Source organism: Oncorhynchus nerka, linkage group LG20 (assembly GCF_034236695.1).
Source record: "Oncorhynchus nerka isolate Pitt River linkage group LG20, Oner_Uvic_2.0, whole genome shotgun sequence".
In the NCBI taxonomy this organism is placed as follows: Eukaryota; Metazoa; Chordata; class Actinopteri; order Salmoniformes; family Salmonidae; genus Oncorhynchus; species Oncorhynchus nerka.
The window spans coordinates 16,559,870-16,583,502 of NC_088415.1; the positions used below are offsets into that span (position 1 = coordinate 16,559,870).

The 23,633-nt window shown below is 44.7% G+C and overlaps 2 protein-coding genes across 6 annotated transcripts in view; both read right to left on the reverse strand.

Moving 5' to 3' along the window:
- Positions 1–156: 156 nt before the first annotated feature.
- On the reverse strand, positions 157–2,509 carry LOC115101986 (complement C1q tumor necrosis factor-related protein 3-like). Its single transcript, XM_029621450.2, has 3 exons — positions 2,290–2,509; positions 868–1,014; positions 157–578 (listed from the first exon to the last, which is right to left on the reverse strand). Exons 1-3 carry the CDS (start codon positions 2,492–2,494, stop codon positions 283–285), a joined length of 648 nt encoding a protein of 215 aa, XP_029477310.2. The 5' UTR covers positions 2,495–2,509; the 3' UTR covers positions 157–282.
- Positions 2,510–19,370: 16,861 nt separating this feature from the next.
- The window catches only part of LOC115101852 (cyclin-dependent kinase 17-like), a 96,916-nt gene continuing 92,653 nt past the window's right edge, over positions 19,371–23,633 (reverse strand). For 2 of the 5 annotated variants that reach the window (XM_065005268.1, XM_065005265.1), the window contains 2 exons: positions 21,425–21,546; positions 19,371–19,871 (listed from right to left, as the gene is read on the reverse strand). In XM_065005268.1, the coding sequence (XP_064861340.1) occupies positions 21,443–21,546 (104 nt within the window). In that variant the 3' untranslated portion in view covers positions 19,371–19,871; positions 21,425–21,442. The remainder of the gene's footprint in view (positions 19,872–21,424; positions 21,547–23,633) is intronic. The other 3 variants (XM_065005269.1, XM_065005267.1, XM_065005266.1) reach the window with 2 other exon arrangements.

Consider the following 23,633-nt stretch of genomic DNA (forward strand, 5'->3'; position numbering starts at 1 on the left):
CTTAATCTGATTTACTACAAATATATTTAAATCACCTGCTGCCATATCCCGGTTTAATCTAATCTAAATTAAATTCATCTAAATTGATAACATGATCAAAGGGAGCAATACAAAAGTAATTGCTGCAAACCATGAATTCACGAAAGAAACGATTGCTGTTTTTAACATTGCTTTTATTGCCTCACACACATGTAAATGACAGCAAAATAGATTATAATGTGTGGAAGTTAAGTGCAGAACCCTCCCAACCTACACCCTGACCCCCTCAGTCTCTCAGACGTTTTATCCTTCAACCTGGAAGAGAAGGAAGCCACTGAAGGTGCTGAGGTTTTTGAAAGCATTACTGGTCACCTGGAAACCAGACGGTAGGACCAGGTAAACGATGTCTCCTTTGGCCAGCTGCAGGGTGGCCCCGTTGGACGCAAAGTCTTCATTGTCCCCCTTGTCCTGATACTCATAGACCAGAGCTACCTGCTCTTGGTTCTTGTAAAGGGCCACACCGATGCTGGCCTCATTTTTCCAGGTATAGGAGGTGAAAGTGAAGTAGTAGACTCCATGTACTGGTGCTGTGAATGCTCCTGTATGTGTCGACAAGGAAATTCACGAGAATTTCTGATTTATAAAGCATTATTAAACTATTTATAACGGCAAGTTATTCTACTCTAAAGGTCCCGCTTTATTAGTAGTGTATCCTTATAGAGCATGAAATTCAGTTATACATGATTTGTTACCCATTGATATGTAGTTCTTATAAAGCCAATATGTTATCTGGGAATGTTTCAGCCAGACAAAGCAAGATTTATATGGGAAAATGTGGATGCAGTGGGAGTTGTCTATGTAAATCGTAATAATATTTCAATGGCTGACCTGTCTGGGGGCTGAACGCATTGCCAACGTTGGTGATGATGTGACTGTGGACCAGGTTGGTGTCTCCCTGGTAGGGCCCGGTGTTGCCGTAGCCCTCATTGTCCTGGATAGGAGGTCTCAGGGCAGCTGAGAAGGCCACACCTACAGCTGAGTATAACAAAACAAATAAATGAGTTGATTTCAGTAGATTTGACATTTACATGTTTTTGCGCCCATCACCCCACAGACATGTTTAACTAGCAGTGGCTAAAGAGTAACACTTTATTTGGATAGTCCATGCTTTACAGAACTATCAGTAGCATTTCAACAAACTATATGCTAACCCTAACCCTAACCCTAGCTCTAACCTTAACCCCTACCCTAACCCTAACCTTTACCCCTATTCTAACCCTAACCCCCTAACCTTAACCCCTACCCTAACCCTAACCTTTACCCCTATTCTAACCCTAACCCTAGCTCTAACCTTAACCCCTACCCTAACCCTAACCTTTACCCCTATTCTAACCCTAACCCTAGCTCTAACCTTAACCCCTACCCTAACCCTAACCTTTACCCCCTATTCTAAACCTAACCCTAACCTTTACCCCTATTCTAACCCTAACCCTAACCCTAGCTCTAACCTTAACCCCTACCCTAACCCTAACCTTTACCCCTATTCTAACCCTAACCTTTACCCCTATTCTAACCCTAACCCTAGCTCTAACCTTAACCCCTACCCTAACCCTAACCTTTACCCTTATTCTAAACCTAACCCTAACCTTTACCCCTATTCTAACCCTAACCCTAACCCTAGCTCTAACCTTAACCCCTACCCTAACCCTAACCTTTACCCCTATTCTAACCCTAACCCTAAACTTAACCTTTACCCTTATTCTAAACCTAACCCTAAACTTAACCTTTACCCTTATTCTAAACCTAACCCTAACCCTAAACTTAACCTTTACCCTTATTCTAAACCTAACCCTAACTCTAAACTTAACCTTTACCCCTATTCTAACCCTAACCCTAAACTTAACCTTTACCCTTATTCTAAACCTAACCCTAAACTTAACCTTTACCCTTATTCTAAACCTAACCCTAACCCTAAACTTAACCTTTACCCTTATTCTAAACCTAACCCTAACTCTAAACTTAACCTTTACCCTTATTCTAAACCTAACCCTAACCCTAACCTAACCGTATCAAGGTTTATCTTGGCCCATTGATAGACAACTTTCAAGTTGAATAACCATTTAACATGATTTTTTAAAATACTTCTCTTCCCCTTTAAATTCAAATCAACTTATTCAGTCATATCAGATAATGAATTATTGGCCATTGTTTTGTCATTGTTCATTTTCTGTGCATGTATATAATTTATATCTGGTGCATCTAGTTACTATTATATTAAGAAAACAATATATAAAAATCCAAGAGACTTACAGTTGCGTGACTTTCTCAAGTCCTCAACCTCCCTCCTCAGGTTCCCCACCTCGGCAGACAGGCCAGAGAAAAGGGTACTGAAAGGGTCACGGCTGTCATCAGAGATGGGTTGCTTGTTGGTGGAATCTTCTGCCTGTCCATAAGACAGACAAACAATCACAATCAGCTGGAGAGGAAGCATCGTCTTCTTCATCATTGTCTTCATCTGGACCTGCAAGAGTCTGTGGAGTTGGGTAGTTCCAAGGACTTGTTTATAAAGGGTGAGGTCATGTGACCAAAGTAAAGGACTTAGGAATTACATGTTGAGTGTGGAAATTAGAAATACATTTTAACTGGGACTATTCCTGCCCTCTGTACAAACACATTTGTTGAGCCTGGGCCAAATAACACATAAGTATCTGCAAGAGCAAACTTCAACCTCATTTCCCGAAAATCTTTTCAACTGTTCAAATACAGGAAAACCTCTGTCAATTATTGCTTCATTTTTTTATCTTCTATTGTTTTGTAAATATAGTATCATGCAGTCAATGATATTCAGTCTTTTCGTCAGTCCACCACATCGCATTGGACTGAGAATCTAGCTACAAGTCTGAAGGTGACACAACTGCCTCTAGTTCTCAGGTATCAAGACCGTGGCCACATCCCAATTATCTCTCCTTCCTCCCAAAGTGTGCACTAGTTCACTTCCCTTCACCGACTTAACAGAAAATGACTGTTATAAGAAACATGGAAACACAACTCTATCCCGTACCTACACCAATCCACAGCATTTACATTTGGTTGGAAGTAGTGGACATACAGATCACACACTCAGAACAAACAATACATCAGTCACAAAGCCCTAACATGGAACCCACATGGCAAACACAAAAGAGGAAGACCCACCTGGAGACAGCACAGGGCAGGAGATGAAGGCAAAGGGTCTGACATGGCAACGCCTGGAGCAGAAAGCACAAGACCGAAGGGGATGGAGGCGAATCATCGATGGCCTGTTTACCTCAAAGAATACAAAGGCCTAAGTAAGTAAGTGAACGGGTGAACATTTCAGGAGGAAGAAGATATTATTGGGACACACCCTGTGACTATGCATGCTACTTCTTGTCTCACCACGTCTCAGTACGTCAGGCATTAGAGAGTTGATACTGAGAACTACAGGGTATAATTAATCAGTAAGGCCCGAGGGGGTGTGGTATATGGCCAATATACCACATCTAAGTGCTGTTCTTAGCATAATGCAATACGGAGTACCAGACAACTGCCCTTATATTGGCCATATACCACACCCCCTCGGGCCTTATTGCTATTATAAACTGATTACCAAAGTAATTTGAGCAGTAAACATAAATGTTTTGTCATACTCATGGTATAAGGTCTGATATACCACGTCGGTCAGCCAATCAGCATTCAGGGCTGGAACCACCCAGCTTACAATATACCGTATGTCTAGAGCATCCTGAAGCTACATCTTATCTTTGACCCCTCTCACTCTGCTCCCGTTGTGCCACTTGGTCTGATATCAGCCAGCTTTTTAGATCAGTTTTTAGATCTTCCGGCGCCGACAGAGATGGCCGCCTCGCTTCGCGTTCCTACGAAGCTATGCAGTATTTTTTACGTGTTATTTCTTACATTGGTACCCCAGGTAATCTTAGGTTTCATTACATACAGTCGGGAGGAACTACTGAATATAAGAGCAACGTCAACTCACCATCATTTACGACCAGGAATATGTTCTACGTTCCACCCAGGACAACAGATCGGATCCCAGCCGGCAACCCAAAACAATGACGTCGTAAAGGTCTTCTGGTCAGGCTCCGGAGACGGGCACATCGTGCACCACTCCCTAGCATACTACTCGCCAATGTCCAGTCTCTTGACAACAAGGTTGATGAAATCCGAGAAAGGGTAGCATTCCAGAGACTGTAACGTTCTTTGCTTCACGGAAACATGGCTCACTCGAGACACGCTAACGGAGTCGGTGCAGCCAGCTGGTTTCTTCACGCATCGCGCCGACAGAAACAAGCATCTTTCTGGTAAGAAGAGGGGCGGGGGTGTATGCCTTATGATTAACGAGATGTGGTGTGATCATAACAACATACAGGAACTCAAGTCCTTCTGTTCACCTGACTTAGAATTTCTCACAATCGAATGTCTACCAAGAGAATTCTCTTTGATTATAATCACAGCCGTATATATTCCCCCCCAAGCAGACACATCGATGGCCCTGAACAAATTTTATTTGACTCTATGCAAACTGGAAACCACATATCCTGAGGCTGCATTCATTTTAGCTGGGGATTTTAACAAGGCTAATCTGAAAACAAGACTCCCTAAATTGTATCAGCATATCGATTGCGCAACCAGGGCTGGTAAAACCCTGGATCATTGCTATTCTAACTTCCGCAACGCATATAAGGCCCTCCCCGGCCCTCCTTTCGGAAAAGCTGACCACGACTCCATTTTGTTGCTCCCTGCCTACAAACAGAAACTAAAACAAGAAGCTCCCGCGCTCAGGTCTGTTCAACGCTGGTCCGACCAATCTGATTTCACGCTTCAAGACTGCTTCCATCACGTGGATTGGGATATGTTCCGCGTTGCTTCCAACAACAACATTGACGAATACGCTGATTCGGTGAGCAAGTTCATTAAAAAGTGCATTGACGATGTCGTACCCATAGCAACGATTAAAACATTCCCAAACCAGAAACCGTGGATTGATGGCAGCATTCGCGTGAAAATGAAAGCGAACCACTGCTTTTAACCAGGGTAAGGAGACCGGAAACATGACCGAATACAGACAGTGTAGCTATTCCTTCCGTAAAGCAATCAAACAAGCTAAGCGTCAGTATAGAGACAAAGTAGAGTCGTAATTCAACGACTCAGACACAAGAGGTATGTGGCAGGGTCTACAGTCAATCACGGATTACAAAAAGAAAACCAGCCCCGTCACGGACCAGGATGTCTTGATCCCAGACAGACTAAATAGCTTTTTTACCCGCTTTGAGGACAATACAGTGCCACTGACACGGCCCGCAACCAAACCTGCGGACTCTCCTTCACTGCAGCCGACGTGAGTAAAACATTTAAACGTGTTAACCCTCGCAAGGCTCCAGGCCCAGACGGCATCCCCAGCCGCGCCCTCAGAGCATGCGCAGACCAGCTGGCTGGTGTGTTTACAGACATATTCAATCAATCCTTATCCCAGTCTGCTGTTCCCACATGCTTCAAGAGGGCCACCATTGTCCCTGTTCCCAAGAAAGCTAAGGTAACTGAGCTAAACGACTACCGCCCCGCCCCGTAGCACTCACTTTCGTTATCATGAAGTGCTTTGAGAGACTAGTCAAGGACCATATCACCTCCACCCTACCTGACACCCTAGACCCACTCCAATTTGCTTACCGTCCAAATAGGTCCACAGACGTCGCAACCACACTGCACACTGCCCTAACCCATCTGGACAAGAGGAATACCTATGTGAGAATGCTGTTCATCGACTACAGCTCAGCATTTAACACCATAGTACCCTCCAAACTCGTCATCAAGCTCGAGACCCTGGGTCTCGACCCCACCCTGTGCAACTGGGTACTGGACTTCCTGATGGACCGCCCCCAGGTGGTGAGGGTAGGTAACAACATCTCCACCCCGCTGATCCTCAACACTGGGGCCCCACAAGGGTGCGTTCTGAGCCCTCTCCTGTACTCCCTGTTCACCCACGACTGCGTGGCTATGCACGCCTCTAACTCAATCATCAAGTTTGCGGACGACACTACAGTGGTAGGCTTGATTACCAACAATGACGAAACGGCCTACAGGGAGGAGGTGAGGGCCCTCGGAGTGTGGTGTCAGGAAAATAACCTCACACTCAACGTCAACAAAACAAAGGAGATGATCGTGGACTTCAGGAAACAGCAGAGGGAGCACCCCCCTATCCACATCGATGGGACAGTAGTGGAGAGGGTAGTAAGTTTTAAGTTCCTCGGCGTACACATCACGGACAAACTGAATTGGTCCACCCACACACTCAGCGTCGTGAAGAAGGCGCAGCAGCGCCTCTTCAACCTCAGGAGGCTGAAGAAATTCGTCTTGTCACCAAAAGCACTCACAAACTTCTACAGATGCACAATCGAGAGCATCCTGGCGGGCTGTATCACCGCCTGGTAAGGCAACTGCTCCGCCCACAACCGTAAGGCTCTCCAGAGGGTAGTGAGGTCTGCACAACGCATCACCGGAGGCAAACTACCTGCACTCCAGGACACCTACACCACCCGATGTCACAGGAAGGTCATAAAGATCATCAAGGACAACAACCACCCTAGCTACTGCCTGTTCACCCCGCTATCATCCAGAAGGCAAGGTCAGTACAGGTGCATCAAAGCAGGGGCCGAGAGACTGAAAAACAGGTTCTATCTCAAGGCATCAGACTGTTAAACAGCCACCACTAACATATGAGTGGCTGCTGCCAACACACTGACTCAACTCCAGCCACTTTAATAATGGGAATTGATGGAAATTGATGGAAAATATATCACTAGCCACTTTAAACAATGCTACTTAATATAATGTTTACATACCCTACATTATTTATCCCATATGTATACGTATATACTGTATTCTATATCATCTACTGCATCTTTATGTAATACATGTATCACTAGCCCCTTTAAACTATGCCACTTTGTTTACATACCCTACATTACTCATCTCATATGTATATACTGTACTCAATACCATCTACTGTATCTGCCTATGCCGCTCTGTACCATCACTCATTCATATATCTTTATGTACATATTCTTTATCCCTTTACACTTGTGTGTATAAGATAGTAGTTCTGGAATTGTTAGGTTAGATTACTTGTTGGTTTTACTTCATTGTCGGAACTAGAAGCACAAGCATTTCGCTACATTCGCATTAACATCTGCTAACCATGTGTATGTGACAGATAAAATTTGATTTGATTTGGTGCCTACTGATTAGCTAATTTTCCTGTCCAAAGATCTTCTGAAGTTTAGACCATTGTTGTCTATGTATGATTAACCCATGTGCGTGTACAGTAGCCTTCACAAGATCAGATGTGGCCCAGACCAGACATGTCTTGTTTGTTTGCCTTGCCTCATCAACACAGATTCTGCTTACGTTCTGATTTTTACATGTCCAATGGTCAATTTGATGTTGATCTAGCTTGGACACCCACATGGGTTTAGCCTTCATTCAGTTTACACATGTATAATATTTAAACTTTTATTGATTCTTCTTTCTACTTCAAAGAGAACAGTACAGGTTACTGGAAATCAACCCTAGTCATGAATATTCACCTACACTTCATCCTCCTTTACATCTCACCCTCATCTTCATCCTCCTTTACATCTCACCCTCATCTTCATCCTCCTTTACATCTCACCCTCATCTTCATCCTCCTTTACATCTCCACACCATCATCTTCATCCTCCTTTACATCTCACCATCATCTTCATCCTCCTTTACATCTCACCCTCATCCTCATCCTCCTTTACATCTCACCCTCATCCTCATCCTCCTTTACATCTCACCACCCTCATCTTCATCCTCCTTTACATCTCCACACCATCATCTTCATCCTCCTTTACATCTCACCATCATCTTCATCCTCCTTTACATCTCACCCTCATCCTCATCCTCCTTTACATCTCACCCTCATTTTCATCCTCCTTTACATCTCATCTTCATCCTCCTTTACATCTCACCCTCATCTTCATCCTCCTTTACATCTCACCCTCATCTTCATCCTCCTTTACATCTCACCATCATCTTCATCCTCCTTTACATCTCACCCTCATCTTCCTTTACATCTTCATCCTCCTTTACATCTCACCATCATCTTCATCCTCCTTTACATCTCACCATCATCTTCATCCTCCTTTACATCTCACCATCACCTTCATCCTCCTTTACATCTCACCCTCATCTTCCTTTACATCTTCATCCTCCTTTACATCTCACCACCATCTTCATCCTCCTTTACATCTCACCCATCATCTTCATCCTCCTTTACATCTCACCATCATCTTCATCCTCCTTTACATCTTCCTTTACATCTCACCATCATCTTCATCCTCCTTTACATCTCACCCTCATCTTCCTTTACATCTTCATCCTCCTTTACATCTCACCATCATCTTCATCCTCCTTTACATCTCACCATCATCTTCATCCTTTTGCCCGAGATGGCATAGCAGTTCAGACGTCTTTTGTCCTCGTCTTGTCGTGTCCTGTATATATATATATTTACAACTCTTTTCACATACATTATATTTTTATTTTCCATCAACTCATCTTCAAAACACTCTCCTGCAACCCGCCTCACCAATTTATATTTATAAATAAGTATTATTTACCTCAAATCTGCAATCCTCCAAGAAGCTAGCCAGAAGCTAGCCAGAAATTCCAAGAAGCTAGCCAGAAACTAGCCAGAAGCTAGCCAGGAGCTAGCCAGAAGCTAATCAGAAGCTAGTTCAGAAGCTAGTTAGCTTCTTTACTGGCAACTCGTTAGTATTCAGCTAACCACGGTTTGTGGTCATCAGCTATCCTTTAGCTCGAAAATCTATCGCCAGTTTTGTACGGCGCAGCGCGGCTTGGAACGGAACATACCGGACCAATTTGTCTCTCCATGTCCCTGGATTTCAACTGCTCTCTGGACACTCATTCCCGGATCTCACAGCTAGCTGGCTGCTATCCGTGTGTCTATCTGCTTTCGTCGATTCCGGAGCAAACATCAATTACTTCAGAGCTAGCCAGCTCCGTCAATCACTCCTGAGCTCCGTCAATCACTCCTGAGTTCCATCAATCACTCCTGGGCTGCAGTCACCTATCCGGACCCGTTTTACTGCCTACGCGGAGCCCCACCGGGCCTTCACAACTGGACTGCCGACGTTATCTACCCGAAGGAGATGCGGCTGGCTCCTCCGTCGCGACGTTACCTGAACGCCCATCTGCGGCCTGCTAACCGTTAGCTGTCTTACCGGCTGCTCTCAGAATAGACAATCGGACAATTTATTTATTTTTATTATTATTATGTTTCTTCTTGGGCCTCTATAACTATATCTATTGTTTTTATTTTTTTGTTGTTGTGTGATTTGGACTAATCCCCCTCTACCACACGGAACCCCACTAATCTACTGACGGAACGCAAGAGGTGGCTAACAACAGACCTCCATCCTATGCTAGCTTGCTACCGATGTCCTGGCTAGCTGTCTAAATCGTCGTGACCCCCAAACCAACCTCTCCACTCCCTGGACCCTTTTGATCACTCGACTAAGGATGCCTCTCCTTAATGTCAATATGTCTTGTCCATTGCTGTTCTGGTTAGTGTTTATTGGCTTATTTCACTGTAGAGCCTCTAGTCCTGCTCACTATACCTTATCCAACTTATTAGTTCCACCACCCACACATGCAATGACATCTCCTGGTTTCAATGATGTTTCTAGAGACAATATCTCTCTTCATCACTCAATACCTAGGTTTACCTCCACTGTATTCACATCCTACCATACCTTTGTCTGTACATTATACCTTGATGCTATTTTATCGCCCCCAGAAACCTCCTTTTACTCTCTGTTCCAGACGTTCTAGACGACCAATTCTTATTGCTTTTAGCCGTACCCTTATTCTTCTCCTCCTATGTTCCTCTGGCGATGTAGAGGTGAATCCAGGCCCTGCAGTGCCTAGCTCCACTCCTATTCCCCAGGCGCTCTCTTTTGATGACTTCTGTAACCGCAATAGCCTTGGTTTCATGCATGTTAACATTAGAAGCCTCCTCCCTAAGTTTGTTCTATTCACTGCTTTAGCACACTCTGCCAACCCGGATGTTCTAGCTGTGTCTGAATCCTGGCTTAGGAAGACCACCAAAAATTCAGAAATTTTAATTCCAAACTACAACATTTTCAGACAAGATAGAACTGCCAAAGGGGGCGGTGTTGCAATCTACTGCAAAGATAGCCTGCAGAGTTCTGTCCTACTATCCAGGTCTGTACCCAAACAATTTGAACTTCTACTTTTAAAAATCCACCTCTCTAAAAACAAGTCTCTCACCGTTGCCGCCTGCTATAGACCACCCTCTGCCCCCAGCTGTGCTCTGACACCATATGTGAACTGATTGCCCCCCATCTATCTTCAGAGCTTGTGCTGCTAGGCGACCTAAACTGGAACATGCTTAACACCCCAGCCATCCTACAATCTAAACTTGATGCCCTCAATCTCACACAAATTATCAATGAACCTACCAGGTACCCCCCAAAGCCTTAAACACGGGCACCCTCATAGATATCATCCTAACCAACTTCCCTCTAAATACACCTCTGCTGTCTTCAACCAAGATCTCAGTGATCACTGCCTCATTGCCTGCATCCGTAATGGGTCAGCGGTCAAACGACCTCCACTCATCACTGTAAAACGATCCCTGAAACACTTCAGCGAGCAGGCCTTTCTAATCGACCTGGCCGGGGTATCCTGGAAGGATATTGATCTCATCCCGTCAGTAGAGGATGCCTGGATATTTTTTTTAAATGCCTTCCTAACAATCTTAAATAAACATGCCCCATTCAAGAAATTTAGAACCAGGAACAGATATAGCCCTTGGTTCTCCCCAGACCTGACTGCCCTTAACCAACACAAAAACATCCTATGGCGTTCTGCATTAGCATCGAACAGCCCCCCGTGATATGCAGCTGTTCAGGGAAGCTAGAAACCGTTATACACAGGCAGTTAGAAAAGCCAAGGCTAGCTTTTTCAAGCAGAAATTTGCTTCCTGCAACACTAACTCAAAAAAGTTCTGGGACACTGTAAAGTCCATGGAGAATAAGAACACCTCCTCCCAGCTGCCCACTGCACTGAAGATAGGAAACACTGTCACCACTGATAAATCCACCATAATTGAGAATTTCAATAAGCATTTTTCTACGGCTGGCCATGCTTTCCACCTGGCTACTCCTACCCCGGTCAACAGCACTGCACCCCCAACAGCAACTCGCCCAAGCCTTCCCCATTTCTCCTTCTCCCAAATCCATTCAGCTGAAGTTCTGAAAGAGCTGAAAAATCTGGACCCCTACAAATCAGCCGGGCTAGACAATCTGGACCCTTTCTTTCTAAAATTATCTGCCGAAATTGTTGCCACCCCTATTACTAGCCTGTTCAACCTCTCTTTCGTGTCGTCTGAGATTCCCAAAGATTGGAAAGCAGCTGCGGTCATCCCCCTCTTCAAAGGGGGGGGACACTCTTGACCCAAACTGCTACAGACCTATATCTATCCTACCATGCCTTTCTAAGGTCTTCGAAAGCCAAGTCAACAAACAGATTACCGACCATTTCGAATCTCACCATACCTTCTCTGCTATGCAATCTGGTTTCAGAGCTGGTCATGGGTGCACCTCAGCCACGCTCAAGGTCCTAAACGATATCTTAACCGCCATCGATAAGAAACATTACTGTGCAGCCGTATTCATTGATCTGGCCAAGGCTTTCGACTCTGTCAACCACCACATCCTCATCGGCAGACTCGACAGCCTTGGTTTCTCAAATGATTGCCTCGCCTGGTTCACCAACTACTTCTCTGATAGAGTTCAGTGTGTCAAATCGGAGGGTCTGCTGTCCGGACCTCTGGCAGACTCTATGGGGGTGCCACAGGGTTCAATTCTTGGACCGACTCTCTTCTCTGTATACATCAATGAGGTCGCTCTTACTGCTGGTGAGTCTCTGATCCACCTCTACGCAGACGACACCATTCTGTATACTTCCGGCCCTTCTTTGGACACTGTGTTAACAACCCTCCAGGCAAGCCTCAATGCCATACAACTCTCCTTCCGTGGCCTCCAATTGCTCTTAAATACAAGTAAAACTAAATGCATGCTCTTCAACCGATCGCTACCTGCCCCATATACTACCCACCATTGCGACCTGTACGCTCTCGTTGGCTGGCCCTCGCTTCATACTCGTCGCCAAACCCACTGGCTCCATGTCATCTACAAGACCCTGCTAGGTAAAGTCCCCCCTTATGTCAGCTCGCTGGTCACCATAGCATCTCCCACCTGTAGCACACGCTCCAGCAGGTATATCTCTCTAGTCACCCCCAAAACCAATTCTTTCTTTGGCCGCCTCTCCTTCCAGTTCTCTGCTGCCAATGACTGGAACGAACTACAAAAATCTCTGAAACTGGAAACACTTATCTCCCTCACTAGCTTTAAGCACCAACTGTCAGAGCATCTTACAGATTACTGCACCTGTACATAGCCCACCAATAATTTAGCCCAAACAACTACCTCTTTCCCAACTGTATTTAATTTATTTATTTATTTTACTCCTTTGCACCCCATTATTTTTATTTCTACTTTGCACATTCTTCCATTGCAAAACTACCATTCCAGTGTTTTACTTGCTATATTGTATTTACTTTGCCACCATGGCCTTTTTTGCCTTTACCTCCCTTCTCACCTAATTTGCTCACATTGTATATAGACTTGTTTATACTGTATTATTGACTGTATGTTTGTTTTACTCCATGTGTAACTCTGTGTCGTTGTATGTGTCGAACTGCTTTGCTTTATCTTGGCCAGGTCGCAATTGTAAATGAGAACTTGTTCTCAACTTGCCTACCTGGTTAAATAAAGGTGAAATAAAAATAAAAATCCTCCTTTACATCTCACCCATCATCTTCATCCTCCTTTACATCTCACCATCATCTTCATCCTCCTTTACATCTCACCCTCATCTTCCTTTACATCTTCATCCTCCTTTACATCTCACCCTCATCTTCCTTTACATCTTCATCCTCCTTTACATCTCACCATCATCTTCATCCTCCTTTACATCTCACCATCATCTTCATCCTCCTTTACATCTCACCCATCATCTTCATCCTCCTTTACATCTCACCATCATCTTCATCCTCCTTTACATCTCACCCTCATCTTCCTTTACATCTTCATCCTCCTTTACATCTCACCATCATCTTCATCCTCCTTTACATCTCACCATCATCTTCATACTCCTTTACATCTCACCCTCATCTTCATCCTCCTTTACATCTCACCATCATCTTCATCCTCCTTTACATCTCACCATCATCTTCATCCTCCTTTACATCTCACCATCATCTTCATCCTCCTTTACATCTTACCATCGTCTTCATCCTCCTTTACATCTCACCCTCATCTTCATCCTCCTTTACATCTCACCATCATCTTCATCCTCCTTTACATCTCACCATCATCTTCATCCTCCTTTACATCTCACCATCATCTTCATACTCCTTTACATCTCACCCTCATCTTCATCCTCCTTTACATCTCACCCTCATGATCACCATTTCCAGCTTCATCAACCACAAACCATTACTTCTATTTCATCACAGTTCTGTCAATTATCCACATGAGGGAGACCAAACTGAATGACATCAATTTTCAGACTTGTTTATTAGTATCAGCAATGTACAAATGTAAGGAGAACATGAAAGGAAAACCCCTCTTTTTACTCTACTGCCACACTCTGTTTATCATATATGCACAGTCACTTTAACCATATCTACATGTACATACTACCTCAATCAGCCCGACTAACCGGTGCCTGTATGTAGCCTCACTACTGTTATAGCCTGTATATAGCCTTGCTACTGTTATAGCCTGTATGTATCCTGTATATAGCCTCGCTACTGTTTTAGCCTGTATATAGCCTCGCTACTGTTATAGCCTGTATATAGCCTAACTACTGTTTTAGCCTGTATATAGCCTCGCTACTGTTATAGCCTGTATGTAGCCTCGCTACTGTTTTAGCCTGCACATAGCTTCACTACTGTTTTAGCCTGCATATAGCCTCGCTACTGTTATAGCCTGTATATAGCCTCGCTACTGTTATAGCCTGTATATAGCCTCGCTACTGTTTTAGCCTGTATATAGCCTCGCTACTGTTATAGCCTGTATATAGCCTCACTACTGTTTTAGCCTGTATATAGCCTCGCTACTGTTTTAGCCTGCATATAGCTTCACTACTGTTATAGCCTGTATGTAGCCTCGCTACTGTTTTAGCCTGCATATAGCTTCACTACTGTTATAGCCTGTATATAGCCTCGCTACTGTTTTAGCCTGTATATAGCCTCGCTACTGTTATAGCCTGTATATAGCCTCGCTACTGTTTTAGCCTGTATATAGCCTCGCTACTGTTATAGCCTGTATGTAGCCTCGCTACTGTTTTAGCCTGTATATAGCCTCGCTACTGTTATAGCCTGTATATAGCCTCGCTACTGTTTTAGCCTGTATATAGCCTCGCTACTGTTTTAGCCTGTATATAGCCTCGCTACTGTTATTTTTCACTGTCTTTTTACTGTTGTTTTTTCTTCTTTACTTACCTATTGTTCACCTAATACCTTTTTTGCACTGTTGGTTAGAGCCTGGAAGTAAGCATTTCATTGTTGTATTCGGCGCACGTGACAAATAAACTTTGATTTGAAAAGAGGATCACATGTAATGTTTTGTCTCTGACCCTGGGCCACACCATTCTGGACATTAGTATGAGCCGTTCTCCCCTCAGCAGCCTTCTGTGTGTGACCCTATGACGACCTGAATGGATTTCATTGAGCCTGTTGCTAGGATCTAAGCCACTATTGCTTATATCTATTCAGTCCTATCATACAGTGACCAAAGCGTGCAGGCGGGTGTAGTGGCCAGGTGTTGATGTCCAGAGGACTAGCTCCAGACACCGTTGTTGAGTAAAGTAATGGAAGAAAATAGATGGGATATGAATGAGGATGTGTGGCCTTATATACAGACTCAGAAGAAAAGACCAGGGAAGTGTCCCAATACTCAGACTCCTTCAGAGAACAGATTTTATTTTTCACTGGAAGGTCAAGAGTAACACATTGCGTTGACTAGCAGATCCCCTTATGCACAGATCTAGGATCAGCAAGCGTAGCTTCCTGAGCCCCAAAATGTTAACCGTCGGGGGAAACTGCAAAACTGACCTTAGATCAGTGTCAAGGGGTAACAAACACGAATGGGGTAACTGGTCCAACAGGCATTACATAGTACAGTTCAGCATCACCATGGATACCTGCAGACCTGGGTGCAAATACCAGTTCAAATATCTCAGTTACTCTCACATACATTTGAAGTAAGTATTAAGATATTGTTTATTTGAGAAGACAAGTAGTTGAATATTTTAATGTATTTGGAAATACACTTGGAAAGTAGTTGACAATAGTCAAATATACTCCCATGCATTTAACCCGGGTATTTGAAAATAGTATTTGAAAAAAGTATCCCTGGCTCATTTACAATGCCCTATAAGATAATGTAAGCTAAATGAACATGCACTTAAGTAAAACAATATATTGACTTAAGTCCATGTTAAGTCTTTTTTTATCTCAAGTCTGAAGCAGGCGCTTGGTGACCTCCCCATGTCCTTCTGTTCAGCGACATTGGCAGGCAGAATTCCATCAAACAAGGACTCCATCAGTGGAGGCTGCTGAGGGGAGGACAGCTCATAAATATGGCTGAAATGGAGTCAATGGAATGGTAACAAACACATAGAAACCATGTCTTTGATGTGTTTGGTGTCATTCCATTGATTCCATTCCAGACATTACTATGAGCCGTCCTCCCCTCATTAGCCTCCATGGGTGATGTTGGAAATCCTTGTGTTTCACGGTGATGCTGTCAGTAGTATTGGTACAGGAGTGTGATCCTGTCCTGTACTCCTCCACAAAGACAGGCTGGGAGGTTGTAATAAACCACACACACTTACTGCATGAAGGCTTCAAAGGAAGACAAAATATTTAAATTATTTCATGAGAAAAACACTCCATCAAACTAAGGATTTTTATTTAGTGTTCACAACTATTTCACCCATCATTGCACGAGCTCTGTGATGCACACACACCGAACCTCTTTGTAAGCTCACACACTCGCGTCACATCACACACACTCCACTCCCGTTAAACTGTGTGGGGAAACTGTGACGATGTTGTGTGACCACTAGGTGTCACCAAAGCACAGTAAGACAGTGATCGGGAGGCTATGGCGTTATACTCCATCAAACCTCTCAAATCTAAACAGAAAACATTTACTCTCCTAACTTTATTACATCACTGAAAAAGGGATGAATCTCTCTGGAACTCATTGATCTGTGTTTTTTAGCAGACCTCTAATTCCCTCCTGATAGATACACGTACTATATTATCATACAGCCTTGGCCCGATTATCAATACAGAAATATTGCTCTGGTTTTCAAAATAAGGTTACCTGACTGAGTCTGCTGCCGTATCAAACCTGTACACTGCCTATATACAGACTGACGGATCATCTATGTACATGCTACATACTCTCACACTCTGAGTAGAAGTTGCCACTAAGGTACAGATCTAGGATCAGCTTATGCTCTCCAAATCCAGACTTTAATCATTAGGGGGGAAGGCATAACATAGTACTGACCCTAGATCAGAGTATAGGAACAACTTCATCCTGCTCACACTCTCCCACTCACAAACTCACTGACCGGTACACAACCTGACCACTTGCATAAGAAACAGTCGTGTTTGGACCCTCGGGGGGGAATTCAATCTAAGTTAGATTCCAGCCTCAGTGTGTTTTGGTCCAGTGGTCTTAGTTCATCTGGTGCCTTCACAACACAGCAGACAACAGAGAGTAAAATGCTCTAAAACTGGGGTTAAAACTAACTGATATAAGTAGCTGATAGGTTGCAAGAAGGTAGTCAATGAGGTCACTTCCTATGTTCTCCCAATCACTGATCAGTAAATACTATGTGACTCTGCCCTTTCCTGTCTGCTCAAACTGCAGCCATTTCACAAACATGAGACATCCAAATATCCCATGATATATCCATACAGACATGAGACGTCCATATATCCCATGATATATCCATACAGACATGAGACATATCCCATGATATATCCATACAGACATGAGACATATCCCATGATATATCCATACAAACATGAGACATATCCCATGATATATCCATACAGACATGAGACATATCCCATGATATATCCATACAGACATGAGACATATCCCATGATATATCCATACAGACATGAGACATATCCCATGATATATCCATACAGACATGAGACATATCCCATGATATATCCATACAGACATGAGACATATCCCATGATATATCCATACAGACATGAGACATATCCCATGATATATCCATACAAACATGCTTTAGCTTCTAAAGGGAGGAGTGAAGTAAAGGGAATGGTTAGGTATTATTATTCTGAGGTTACTCTTTAAACAGCACTTTAACCCACCCCCAGACTAACTAGAGGAGGGAGACAGATCCATGATTGATCTGTTGACTGATTGATCGTGTAGATGATAAAGTCATCCATACATCTTGTCTGAGCACAGAGCATGTAGTGGGCCATTTTCCAAGAGGCCCTCCTAGACAGGCTTGTCCTATGTTAAACTCTACAAGGGGAACATTTAGGCTGCACTTCCTTTCCCTTATAACCTAGCTAACCTCATGTTCCTGGCTTCTGGGGAACAAGACTACCTGACACCAAATCCACAAAACTACAATACCCATAAATCCTGAGCTTAAGGAATGTGCAACACGTTCTCAGTTAGTCACCAGCGTTTCCCACGGGAACGGCCCAGTGACACAGAGAATTGCATTCTGGGAAATCATTGCTTATACCTTATTACTAAAGAGTGAAACGTATGGTCATATATACAGATTAGAAACAGAACAAAACTATATTGTGTGCGTGTGCATAAGAGTGTGTGTGTGTGTGTGTGTGTGTGTGTGTGTGTATAAGGGTGTTTGAGTGGGGGGAGCGTTGGTGTACTTTAGATTTAGTATCTAAGAGGTCAGATCAGGTGCAACAAAAACAGCTCAATGTTAATTAGTTATAAATGGAGCATAAGAACCAGGGTAGTTGAGAATCAAGGTTGACAGGGGTTCAGGGTTTCTTTACACTGTTTAAACCCCCTTTGTCCTGTGAGGTAAACTTCTGGCGTGAAGTGTACCTGGGCATCAACAACCCTCCTATATATTGCTCTGTTGTGTATCACTATAGCGTGTCATAAAAGTATCCCATCACATCATACTGATAATAATCTCTTCATAATGCATTGTCCTATTGTTGTGTGTTGTGTAACTTAGTGTTTCCTGGTGTGCACTTCAGCATAGTGGCCTAGTGAAGTGCCCATTCCTGTTGACTTCTGTAGATACTGTACTCTTTGAAGAAGATAACTTTAGTGTTGTTAGTGTATGCTTGGTACCGTATTGGTAAAGTATTGGTACTGTATTGGTACCGTATTCTGCCTGAGTGACTGATTGATGAGGTAATAGAATGAGGGATCAGGTGCTAGAGTCGACCTTCGGGATGCCAGGTCTGGGCACTGTAATGTACAAATGTGTGTGTGTGTGGGGGGGGATGGATTAAATAGTGAGATTCTCCAGGCTCAGTATGTAATCCATTCCATTCCAAATATGATTTGGAAACAAAGGATTAGCATCCTATAGACACAATTCTATGCCTCGTGTGTGTGTGTGCACGTGCATACATGTGTGTGTGTGTGTGTGGGGTAGAGAAATGGACACGACCGGCGGTATGGTAGTTAGCTAGGTGTCGATGTTTCAGCTGTTGGCTGGGGTTAGGGCTTGAGGTGTTGGTTAAGGTTAGGGGTTGAGGTGTTGGTTGGGGTTAGGGGTTGAGGTATTGGTTAATGGTAGGGGTTGAGGTGTTGGTTAAGGTTAGGGGTTGAGGTGTTGGTTAAGAATAGGGGTTGAGGTGTTGGTTAAGGTTAAGGCGAGGTGTTGGTTAGGGTTAGGTGTTGAAGTTAGGGCTTATTGTTAGGGTATGATATGAAAAAGCAGAGTTCTACAGCTCAGTCTAGACTATAGAAAGAAAGAGGGAGAGAGGATCCCTCCCTCACTTTAAACATGCCTGTCCTCTAGCCTGGGGGTGCAGAGGCTCGCGTTCCCCACCCCCCTCATCCCTCCTTCCCTCCCTCACTTTAAACATGCCTGTCCTCTAGCCTGGGGGTGGAGAGGCTCACATTCCCCAACCCCCTCATACCCCCCCCCCCCCCCACTCCAGTTAGAGCTCACTGATACAGCAAATCCTGTTCAAACCATATCCACTCAGCTTAGTCCAAAGCGGCCCTAATCACTGCTGTACTCTGAGCAGTAGAAGAAGGAGCACGGAGGATCGCTCCTCTCATCTTCCTCTTCTTACATATTCACCTTCATGTTCAAATCCTCAAGTCTTCTCATCCTCTGGCTTCATTATGTTAAGTCATTTGTTTTTCTCCATTTAGTGTTCCTCAGTCTTGTGTTGTTGACTTGTTGTTTTTGTTTTGGGTAGTACTGTGTGTTTTCTCTCCTTCTGTGTGTGTGTGTGGCAGGGTGTGTGTTGGATTCTTCGGGGTGAGTGAGTGTGTGTGGCAGGGTGTGTGTTGGACTCCTTCGGTGTGTGTGGCGGGGTTGGTGTGTGTGTGACAGTTCCGTACGTCACTGTCCTCCTCACAACCCCCCCCCCCAACCCCACCGACACTAAAACAACACACTTTGCCTCCTACTCTTCCCCTGGGCTGAGAGACAGAGACAGACAGAGAGGGAGGAGGGGAAAAGGGTTAGAAAGGGGAAGAACAAAAGAAAGAAACATAATATATTAGCACTGTGTTAAACAGACCGGTACCAACCCACACAGACAGGTACCACCCCTCACAGACAGGTACCACCCCTCACAGACAGGTACCAACCCTCACAGACCGGTACCACCCCTCACAGACCGGTACCACCCCACACAGACAGGTACCACCCCACACAGACAGGTACCACCCCACACAGACAGGTACCACCCCACACAGACAGGTACCACCCCACACAGACAGGTACCACCCCTCACAGACAGGTACCACCCCACACAGACAGGTACCACCCCACACAGACAGGTACCACCCCTCACAGACAGGTACCACCCCTCACAGACCGGTACCACCCCTCACAGACCGGTACCACCCCACACAGACAGGTACCACCCCACACAGACAGGTACCACCCCACACAGACAAAGAGGATCGAAACTTCCATCTCTGAAATAAAAGTTCATCCAAAACATTTGATGTCAAGTTTGATTTATCCGAGTTCTCCTTAACAGTAGCTCAACATGCACAAAACCAGAACTGTACAAAACACAACAACACAAAGTCATCTAAAAGACTCTGTCACACACACACACACACTGCACCCTGTGGTCACACACACTTACAGACAAAACACAAAGGCTATATCTCCCTCTGCAGGAACCTGAACAGAGCTGCAAACATAAAGCGTTTCAATCAAAATGTCTCCTCTCGCTCCCATCCTTCCCAGAATTCCTTCTGTTTGACCTTTCACCCCAACCTCACTGAAATAGAACACTGGGAGGTTTCTCTCTCAGAGAAAAGTACAAAGAAGGCAAATGGTGGAATGATGAACAGAAAAACATGGGCAGCAAGAACAGAAGGAGAGAGAGAGAAAGACAGGGAGTCAAGGATGAAGAAGAGCATCACTGGTAAAGTGCAGGGGAAGATACAAGGGGAAGAGAGGACATCACCGAGGCAACAAGAACAGAAGGAGAGAGAGAGAAATACAGGGAGTCAAGGATGAAGAAGAGCATCACTGGTAAAGTGCAGGGGAAGATACAAGGGGAAGAGAGGACATCACCGAGGCAACAAGAACAGAAGGAGAGAGAGAGAAAGACAGGGAGTCAAGGATGAAGAAGAGCATCACTGGTAAAGTGCAGGGGAAGATACAAGGGGAAGAGAGGACATCACCGAGGCAACAAGAACAGAAGGAGAGAGAGAGAAATACAGGGAGTCAAGGATGAAGAAGAGCATCACTGGTAAAGTGCAGGGGAAGATACAAGGGGAAGAGAGGACATCACCGAGGCAACAAGAAGAACCAGAGAATAAGTAAACAGGGAATATAAGGCAGTAGGTCTGAAATGGACAGAAACACAGTTCATACAGTTATTAGAAGTGGAGGACAGAATAGACACAGATAAGCAGTGGACACGAAGATAGACATCGGGACATACAGAAAGAAATCTGAACTGAAAGTGAGGAAAATGAAGTGAAAGTGTGAGAGAGCATGTATTTACCAGAATGGGAGGGGCAACTCAGCCTGTGGAGGGGGAGGAGAGGCCGTGACTCTGAGCCCTGGGATTGGCTCCTTCTCTCTGGAAGTACTGCGAGGGGGCGGAGCCTAGCTTATGGGCCACTGCTATTTAGGAAGGGAGGGGCAAGGTGGTGGTGGTGGTGGTGGTGGGGGGTGCATGAGAAAGAGACAGAGACAGAGAGAGAGAGAGAGAGGAAGAGAGAGGCAGGGGGAGAAGGGGGAGGTGTTTGGTGTTGTCAGAGGCACACGGGAGGAGGAAAGAAATAGAGAGGCAGGAAGAGAAGAGAGAAAGAGAGAAACACAGAGAGAGAGTGAGACAGAGTGATAGAGACAGAACCAGTCAACTTGGTAGATGCAGATGTCAATACGGCACACCAGAGAGCATAGTTCACACTAGCATGGAGTAGACGGTGTGAACCAGGCACGGCTCTGCAAATCACAAGACAGAGTCCCAAGACACGGTGTGTGACGCATTATGACCACACTGCAATATGAGAAACACAGAAAGATCACAGACAGAGTGAGAGGCACAGAGACAGAGAGAGAGGCACAGAGACAGAGAGACAGGCACAGAGACAGAGAGAGAGGCACAGAGACAGAGAGAGAGGCACAGAGACAAAGAGAGAGGCACAGAGACAGAGAGACAGGCACAGAGACAGAGAGAGAGGCACAGAGACAGAGAGAGAGGCACAGAGACAGAGACAGGCACAGAGACAGAGGCACAGAGACAGAGAGAGAGGCACAGAGACAGAGAGACAGGCACAGAGACAGAGAGAGAGGCACAGAGACAGAGAGAGAGGCACAGAGACAGAGACAGGCACAGAGACAGAGAGAGAGGCACAGAGACAGTGAGAGAGGCACAGAGACAGAGAGAGAGGCACAGAGACAGAGAGAGAGGCACAGAGACAGAGAGAGAGGCACAGAGACAGAGAGACAGGCACAGAGACAGAGAGAGAGGCACAGAGACAGAGAGAGAGGCACAGAGACAGAGAGAGAGGCACAGAGACAGAGAGAGAGGCACAGAGACAGAGAGACAGGCACAGAGACAGAGAGAGAGGCACAGAGACAGAGAGAGAGGCACAGGGACAGAGAGAGAGGCACAGAGACAGAGAGAGAGGCACAGAGACAGAGAGAGAGGCACAGAGACAGCAACATACATCAACAGAGATGGAGCGATATAGACACACAACAAATAAATATATATACAGTACTGTGCAAAAGTTTTAGCCAGGTGTGAAAAAATGCTGTAAAGTAAGAATGCTTTCAAAAATAGATATGTTAATAGATTATATTTATCAATTAACTAAATAGAAAGTGAGTGAACAGAAGAAAAATCTAGATCAAATCCATATTTGGTGTGACCACCCCTTGGCTTCATAACCATATTTGGTGTAACCACCCCTTGGCTTCATAACCATATTTGGTATGACCACCCCTTGGCTTCATAACCATATTTGGTGTGACCACCCCTTAGCTTCATAAACATATTTGGTGTGACCACCCTTTGGCTTCAAAACAGCACTTTGTACACTTGCACAAAGTCAGGGATTTTGTAGGCATATAGTCAGGTGTATGATTAAATAATTATACCAAACAGGTGCTAATGATCATCAATTCAATATGTAGATTGAAACACAATCCTTAACTGAAACAGAAACAGCTGTGTAGGAAGAATAAAACTGGGTGAGGAACAGCCAAACTCAGCTAACAACAGTTTACTGTCAAACGTCATACACCATGTCAAGACACAAGGTAGTTATACTGCATCAGTCTCTCCCAGGCAGACATGGCAAGACTGAGCCCAGCAACAAGACACAAGGTAGTTATACTGCATCAGTCTCTCCCAGGCAGACATGTCAAGACTGACAGACATGTCAAGGCAGACAGACATGTCAAGGCAGACAGACATGTCAAGACTGACAGACATGTCAAGGCAGACAGACATGTCAAGGCAGACAGACATGTCAAGACTGACAGACATGTCAAGGCAGACAGACATGTCAAGGCAGACAGTCATGTCAAGGCAGACAGACATGTCAAGGCAGACAGGGGCTTCCAGATGTGCTGCTCTTTTGAAGAAGCACAAAGAAACATGCGACGTTGAGGATCGTAGACACAGTGGCCGGACAAGGAAACTTACTGCAGCAGATGAAAGACACGTCATGCTTACTTCCCCTCGCAATCAGATGTCC

What these genes read in the sequence shown, in the direction of transcription:
- LOC115101986 (XM_029621450.2), bottom strand. Translation starts at nt 2,494, where the DNA reads ATGAAGACAATGATGAAGAAGACGATGCTTCCTCTCCAGCTGATTGTG. An exon ending in CTTGAGAAAGTCACGCAACT is followed by an intron (nt 1,015 to 2,289) that starts GTAAGTCTCTTG and finishes TGTTATACTCAG; the next exon opens with CTGTAGGTGTGGCCTTCTCA. An exon ending in TGCGTTCAGCCCCCAGACAG is followed by an intron (nt 579 to 867) that starts GTCAGCCATTGA and finishes CGACACATACAG; the next exon opens with GAGCATTCACAGCACCAGTA.